Source organism: Aedes albopictus, chromosome 3 (genome assembly GCF_035046485.1).
Source record: "Aedes albopictus strain Foshan chromosome 3, AalbF5, whole genome shotgun sequence".
NCBI lineage: Eukaryota > Metazoa > Arthropoda > Insecta > Diptera > Culicidae > Aedes > Aedes albopictus.
Genome location: NC_085138.1, coordinates 338,282,680 through 338,291,013, shown reverse-complemented (window position 1 = coordinate 338,291,013; position 8,334 = coordinate 338,282,680). Strand labels below are relative to the sequence as shown.

Below are 8,334 nucleotides of genomic sequence, written 5' to 3'. Positions count from 1 at the left end.
AAAGCTAGGTATTGATGTGGTATTTCTGATTAAGCTGGGAAAATAACTGAATAACAAGATTTGTTATTACATCATGGAGCTATCGAAAAATGTTCAATTTTATAGCAAGAAATGTCATTACTTTGTTATTCCATACCTTATGGATAACAAATAGATCACTTGAAATTTATAGTATGCATTCATTATTGAAATAACAAGACTTGTTATTTTTCAGGTGTTATTTATACAAAATTATGGTATTCATTTTTGTTATTTTGCCTCTTATGTCCACCTAAAGAATGGCATATCGAAGTATAATGTTATTTAAGATTAATACCTCGATAAGTTATTTTGTTGCCATTCTTTTCTACTCGGGTAGCTCTCTAGGAATCCCCTAAGCAATTACGGCGGGAATTTCCAAAGGAATTCGTGAAGGAATCCCATAAGGATTTCCAGGAGAGATCAACGAAAAATAACCGGGAGGAAGCCTCAAAGAAATTGAAGTAGAAATCCTTAGAGGATATCCAGCAGGAATCCTAAAGAGAATTCCAGTGGGAATTTCCAAGGGAATTTGAAAAAAAAATCTCCGAAGCCTAGGAGAAATCAACGAAAAATATCCAGGAGGAATTTCTAAAGGAGTTCCAGGGGATATGCCTGAGAAAATTCTAGAAGGTATTACCGGAAGAATACCAGGAGGAATCCTCGAAGGACTTCCAGGAGGAACGCTCGAAGGAATTCCAGAAAGAATCTCTGAAGGAATTCCAGCAGGAATGCTTGAAGGAATTCTAGGAAGAATCCCCGAAGGAATTCTCAGAGGAATCTCCTGAGGTATTCCAGGAGAAATTTTCGAGGAAAATACTGGAAAAATCCCTGCAAGAATCGCAGGGAGAACCACCGAAGGAATTCCAGGAGGAAAAATCGAAGGAATTCCAAGAGGAATCCCCATAGGAAGTCCACGAGGAATCCCCGAAGGCATTCTAGGAGAAATCACCGAAGGAATTCAAGAAGGAAGTCCCGAAGGAATTCCAGGAGGAATTCCAGTAGTAATCTCCGAAGGAATCCTAAAAGGAATCACTAAACGAATTCCAGGAGGAAACCCTGGAGGAATTCCAAGAGGAATTCACGACGGAATATCAACAGGAATTCACGAAAAAAAAATCAGGAGGAATCCATGATGGAAGTCCAGGAGGAATCCCGGGAAGAATCCCTGAAGAATGTCCAGAAGAAATCCCCAAAGAAACTCCGGAAAGAACTTTCAAAGGAATTCGAGATGGAATCCCCAAAGGATTTCTAAAAGGAACCATCGAAAAATATCCAGAAGTAATCCTCGAAGGAATGCCAGGAGAAATCCTCAAAGGAATTCCAGGAGGAATCCACGAAGGAATTTTAGGAGGAATCCCTGAAGGAGTTAAAGAAGGAATCCTCGTAGGAATTTCATGAGGAACCCCTTAGAAAAAAATCTAGGAGGAATCCCCGCAGTAATCTCAAGAGGAAGTCCCGGCAGAATTCCAGCACGAATCTCAAAGAAATTCCAGTCGTAAATCCTAATAGAACTCCTGAGAGAATTTCCAAGGGAGAATGAATCCCCAAATGATTTCTAGGAGGAATCAACAAAAAATATGCAGAAGGAATCTCTGGGAGGAATCGCCGGAGGATTTCCATAAGGAATACAAGGAAGAATTCCATGGGGAATTCCCGAAGGAATTCCAGGAGGAATCTCTGAAGAAAATCGAAGAGGAATCACCAAAGGAATCCCAAGAGGAAACAGGACGAATCTCCAAAGAAATTCCAGGTAGAAATTCCTGTAGGAAGTCAAGTAGGATTCCCCGACGGAATATCAGGAAGAGTCCCCGAAGAAATTTCAGGAGGAGGAATCCTTGAAGAAAGTCCAGGAGAAATCCCAAAAAAAAATCTCCTGAAGGATTTCCCTGCAGGAATCCCAGGAGGAATCCCTGAAGGAATTCTGGCAGAAATCTCCGAATGATTTCCAAGCGGAATACTCGAAGGATTTTCAAGAGGAATCTCCATAGGAAGTATCCAGGAGAAATATCCGAAGGAATTCCAGCAAAACTCCTGGAGGAAATTTATGAAGAATCCCTGGAGAAACTCCAGGAGGAATCTCCGAAGGAAATCTAAGAGGAATCATCAAAGAATTACAGGAGTAAACCCCGTAAGAATTTCACGAGAAACCCACGACAGAGTATCTGGAGAAATTACAAAAAGAATTTAAGGAGGAACCCAAGAAGGAATTTCAGAGAAATTTCAGAATGAATTCTTGGAGGGATCTCTGAAGGATTTCCAGAAGGAATCCCAGAAAGAAATGCAGAAGGAATCTTCGAGATAATTCCAGGAGGAATCCCTGTTGGAGGTTCAGGAGGAATCCCCGGAGGAATTTCATGAGGAATACTTGAAGTAATTCAAGGAGGAATCTCGAAGGAAATCTAAGAGAAATCACCAATTCCAGGAGAAAACTGCAAAAAATCATGAGGAATCCCTGAAAGAATCTTAGGAGGAATTCTCGAAGAGAGTCTAGGAGGAAACCCCGAAAAAAATCCAGGAAGAATCCCCGAAGGTACACCAGGAGATATTCCCGAAGAGATTCTTGCAGGTATTTCAAGAGGGATCTCTGAAGGAATTCCAGGAAGAATCGCTGAAGAAATTCAAAGAGGAATCACCAAAGGAATTCCAAGAGGAAACTCCGAAGGAATTACAGTAGGAATCTCCGAAGAAATTCCAGGAAGAAATTCCTGTAGAAAGTTCAGGAGGATTTCCCGACGGAATATCAGGAAGAGTCCCCGAAGAAATTTCAGGAGAAATCCTCGGAGGAAATCCAGGATTTCAGCAGAATTTCTCAAAAGAGTAGGTGGAATGATTTGCAGAAGGTATTCTTGAAGGAATTCCAGAAGGAAATTCATGGTGGGCCACACTCTACGCAGGGGTGGAAACGAAATCGGCAAGCAAATGTTAGATTGGAACCCAACAGGACATCGGAGCAGAGGCATACCCAGAGGCTCATGGTGGCGCAGCCTCAACAAAGAAATGAAGCAAGTTGACACAAATTTGAGCTGGCCACTGGCCAAAGTGATGGCGGGCAATTGCCCAGGCAGGATGAAGAGTAAGTAGTTCCAGTTGGGACGTTACACCAAGAAAAAGAAAAAGAAGAAGAAGAAGAAGAAAAAAGAGAAGAAGAAGAAGAAGAAGAAGGAGGAGGAGGAGAAGAAGAAGAAGAAGAAGAAGAAGAAGAAGAAGAAGAAGAAGAAGAAGAAGAAGAAGAAGAAGAAGAAGAAGAATTATCATTTGGTCGAATTGAATATCTGCCTCTTTTGAAATTAATACATATAAAAATTCACGTATTTTCGTAAACATCAGCCAAATTGGTTCACTGCGCAATTATGCCTAACTTGGATGGTAAACATCTGGTAGTTTTATTGTTTATTGACACTGTATGGGACTCCGAAAAAAAAGGGTGGGACACCGGGAACAAGCATGACTCTTTACATTAGAAAAAAAAAGGACGTGCATGACCGTTGGTAGAGACAGAGGCAGGCTTAGCGATGTCAGTGCTGATACGTTTCAAAGAATAACAAAAAAACCAGATTAATCCACCTGGTGGTGATAATGCCTTTCTCGTCGAATATGTACTCATGAACTTTCCGTCGACGTTAGCCAAAATGTTCCTGAATCCTGAAAACACTTTATATAGAAAAGCAACAATTTTAACAAAGCCAACATCGATTTGGTTAACTTATTGATGGTACATATGTATTCCGATGTAAAGTTCAACAGCAAAACAGAGGTGAAAAATATCAGACCTCTCAGTTGACTGCTTGATCACCTTAACCCTAGTCGTGTATAGGGGTCATTATGACTCCATTCCATGCCTGCGGCAGCGGGGCGAGCGTCAGCTAATGCATGAAGAAGGTTAACTTTATTCACAATCACAGATCACTTTGTGATCTTCGCCAATGTTGGCTAAGTCATTGATATGTCACATGTATTGATTCTCTTTTACATTTGACCATTTCTGGCGGAACACCCGGAATCGGTTCCGTAATACCTGATATGGATTGCGTCTATTTTCTTGCAACTGTTTATCATGTTACCTAAAAAGCCGTGATTTGAGGTATCGCATGCATGTGTTTGGTTTCACTTCCGGCCCGGAACCGGTTGCGGAACACTACCGATAGTCTCTTAAATAGTCTGTTTCTATTTGCTTGCAAACGTTTATTAGGTCATCAAAAAAGTCGCGCTTTGCTGTGTCGCATGCATGGGTTTGGTACAATTTTATATTTGGACACTTTTGGAAGGAAACCCGGAACAAGTTTCGGAACTACTGACAGTCCATAATGTGGTCTTAGTATACTTCCTTGATAACCGATCATCAATTTGTCGGAAAAGACGTGATTTGATGTGCCGCATGCAAAAGTTTTGTCAAATTTTATATACGGCCACTTCCGGTGGAACCTCCTGCAACCGGTCCGAAACACTACCGGTTCAGATATGGTCTGAATCTTTTTTGTATGTCAACCTTTCATTGGGTTATCAAAAAAGTCGCGCTTTGATGTCGCATGCATGGATTTGGTTCACTTTTATATTTGGCCACTTCCGGCGGGACATCCAGAACCGGTTCCGGAACACAACCGGTACAGATATGGTCTGAGACTGTTTTTTGCTAACTGATCATCAGGTTATCGAAATTGCCGCAATTTGATGTGTCGCATGCATGGCTTTGGTTCACTTTTATATTTGGCCACTTCCGGCGGGACACCCAAAACCGGTTCCGGAACACTACCGGTTCAGATAGGGTCTGAGACTGTTTTATTGCTAACTGATCATCAGGTTATCGAAATTGCCGCAATTTGATGTGTCGCATGCATGGCTTTGGTTCACTTTTATTTTTGGCCACTTCCGGCGGGACACCCGAAACCGGTTCCGAAACACTACCGGTTCAGATAGGGTCTGAGACTGTTTTCTTGCTAACTTTTCATCAGGTAATCCAAAATGCCACAGTTTGATGTGTCGCATGTATGTGTTTGTTACACTTTTATGTATGGCCCCTTCCAAGGGTACTTGTCCGGAACACCTAAATGGCCATAACTCCGGAACGGCTGGACCGATCCGAACCATTTTTAATTGGAAACAATGGGACCAGATTCCGCATCGAATGAACCGTCGGTCATTAAAATCGGTTGAGGTTTACTGCCAAAAAGTGATGTGAGTTTTTTTGTACACACACACATACATACACACACACATACACACACACATACACACATTACCCCCCCGAAGTAGTCGCTTCTAGTGGAATCTGGGGGAAGCAGGCACTGTAGACCTTGGTGGAGGTTAGAGGCGTAGGGTTCAGAGTTCTCTTCTCTGTTCTGAGTCCCTCACGAACTGGCACGCGATGGACGAAATCGGTAGCACTGGTCATGCTTATCGAACGCGTGTCGGGAAGGCAGAAAGGCCAAGTAAAAAAAAAAAAAAAAAAAAACACACATACACACACACACAGACATCACCTCAATTCGTCGAGCTGAGTTGATTGGTACATATATGTGACTCGACACTCCGGGCCTTCTATCAAAAAGTCATTTTTGGAGTGAAAATATAGCCTTTCCAGTACACTTAGTGTACGAGAAAGGCAAAAAGAACTCTTCTACTATGTATTACACTGAAAAGTCATGAAGCGTGAAGTTCCACTGTAGTTAAATAGGTTACTTTTACCATGTGATATAACAGTGTGTGATCGATCACCGGACCATTTTTGTTTTTTGGTTTTTGTAAAATTAAGCTAAGGATTTTAACTTAAAGTTGTTGAATGTGTTTAGATCGGCTGGAACACTACTCAATTAGTTCTCAACTGCTCATGTTGTAGCCAGCTTTCCGGCAAATAACTCCGCAGCACGTAGGCAAATCCCACGAACATGGCCAATTTTAGCAACCTGTCCGCCAGTTCGAACCGTTTCAATCTCTTGAAAGCCACCATGATAGAGTCATCACTTTCCTTGAAGAGGTACCGCCTGCCACCCAGCATACATAGACTACAGTACTCCAGCAGACCCTGCTTGATGTAGGCAATGTCGAAGTGGATTTTGTCCAGCTCGCCCAGGTCCTTGGATAGGCTACGAAAGTTGTGGGTGTCGAATATCCAATCATGGGTGGTGAAGTACATCAGCGAGCTTTGGGCGTGGAAGATTGAACGTTGCAGTTTGAGAAGGCTGAAAAGGGATTTATGCAATTCAGTATCATAATTTATATTTTATATAACTCATTTTGGTATCATAATGGCCAATTTTTCCGAACTGGTTCATTATGCAACTGAAATGAGTTGCATAATAAAAAAAGTTGCATAATGAAAAATGTGTTGCATTATGAAAAATTCATTGCATAAAATTTTGTATGGAACACGTTACAAAACTCGATTTTTTTCAGCACTCTTCGTATTTATCCAGCTCGGCAAGCCTCGTTGGATAAATGTACGACTCGTGCTGAAAAAATCAACTTTTTGCAACTCGCTATATAAATAACTATAACGAACGTGAGTTGAGTTTGATACGATCAAGGTGAAATAATACTTACAATGGCTTCATTTTGCAGAGCCTCAGAACAATATCGACGAAATACGCTGGTATAACTTGGTACAAAAAGAACAGCACACAGAACAAAGTACTGTTGGTAGTAGCCTGTCCTGTAGGAGCCCACATCATCTTCAGCATCGGAATTCGGTGGGAAAAGTAGTCGGATTCTTCATACAGAAATTCATAGCCCATGGCCTTGTCGGGTTCTGCAGCGCTGTTGTAGATGACCAGATCGTCCCTCGGACTGAAGGACTTTTTCCATGCAGCTATGATGATCGCCTTTATACTGACATCCGCCGGGATGCAATTCATATGACAATCCATGCTGACGTATAGAGTTCGAAGGATACCAGCAGCGTGAGCTGATAGGATACCGGCTGGACCGTTGTAGTTCTCGATCCAACCAGGCATGGGTTCAGTCTCAGTATTGATCACAATCGAAGGTCGGAAGATCACCAACGGTAGTTCATGACGGTAATCGTAGCAAATCTGCTCCGCAAGACCTTTAGTAAAAGTATACGTATTGGGAGCGAAGCCCGACAATCTGCAATGCAGTTAGAGTTAACAAACATGCTTAGAAGCTATTGGAAATCGAAATTACTTCTCGGCTAACGTGTTGAGAACATCGGGGTCAACCTTCTCCACCATTTCGATAGCTTGTCTCCAATCCATTTTGGCGGGATATATCTTTTCCTCCACGTGTGGTATCTCTGGGTTGGAATAGGTGGTGGAAATGTGCACCAACGCCTTCAAGTTCTGTAAAGTCTTCGCCCAACGCAAGACTTCATGTGTTCCTCGGGTATTCAACAGTAACGCCTTGTCCAACGGATCATCGAACCGTACACTAGCCGCCGCGTGAAACACAAACTGAACATTGCTCATCCGCCTGATACTCTCATCTTGCAGACCCAGTCTAAGTTGTGAACAATCTCCATCAATTGGGATTATTTTCTGGAACAAATATGGTCGCTCTTCGCGAAGTTTGTTGAACAACTGCAATCACAACTACTTTTTAGTAAGATTCCATTCACCATTGAAATAACCACAAGCCTTACCGGTGCTTGGACCAAATCAGCAACTCGTTCCTTGGCTAGCTTTCCCTTGCGTGGCCTCAGCAATACAAACACGTTTCCAACTTTGGGGCAAGATCTTAGCAACTTCTCGATCAACACCTTGCCCATGAATCCGGAACCTCCGGTTATGAACACGTCAGCTCCGGCAAATGTCTCCGGAATGCTTTTCCGAGGAATCGAATCCATCTTGAGTGAGTCAAAGCGCAAAATTGTTCCCACCTTACTTCGTCGATGTTTTGTAATTGAACTGAACGGTTTAGTTATGGTAACTTTCAACGATTCCGTTGAAAGGTGCCGGTTTGAATTGGCCCGTAGATATTTAGACTGATTTGGCGTGTACGTGTGCCCAAATTACGTCTCATGGAATATGCATTAGAACGCTAGCTGCTCAATATGTAGATTTGATTAGAAGTTCTACACTGTTTCGATTGTATTAGAGAAAAATCGCGAAGCAGTGACTCGTCAAAAGCTTTGATTTTATTTGGAAGTCAACGACCTGATTTGAATCGGTAGGCACTAGTGCGACTTCTTACTTTTTCTCTCCACATCCATTCAATGTTATACCATGTGTCGCCTCGAGTTAGTTTCTCAGCTTAGCGTTCTATGTGCACTTCAACAGATGTTGAACGACAGCATTTTTTGAGCCTTCTCTTGCTGAAAATAATAACGTGTAGCTGTAAAACATGCCCAACTAGAAAATTGAA

The 8,334-nt window shown here is 42.2% G+C and overlaps 1 protein-coding gene across 1 annotated transcript; it reads right to left on the bottom strand.

Moving 5' to 3' along the window:
- Positions 1-5,141: 5,141 nt before the first annotated feature.
- On the bottom strand, positions 5,142-7,907 carry LOC109424730 (putative fatty acyl-CoA reductase CG5065). The gene is made up of 4 exons (XM_062859597.1): positions 7,613-7,907; positions 7,159-7,550; positions 6,559-7,101; positions 5,142-6,197 (listed from the first exon to the last, which is right to left on the bottom strand). The coding sequence occupies exons 1-4, from the start codon at positions 7,814-7,816 to the stop codon at positions 5,825-5,827; spliced, it is 1,512 nt and encodes a 503-aa protein (XP_062715581.1). The 5' UTR covers positions 7,817-7,907; the 3' UTR covers positions 5,142-5,824.
- Between the last annotated feature and the right edge of the window lie 427 nt (positions 7,908-8,334).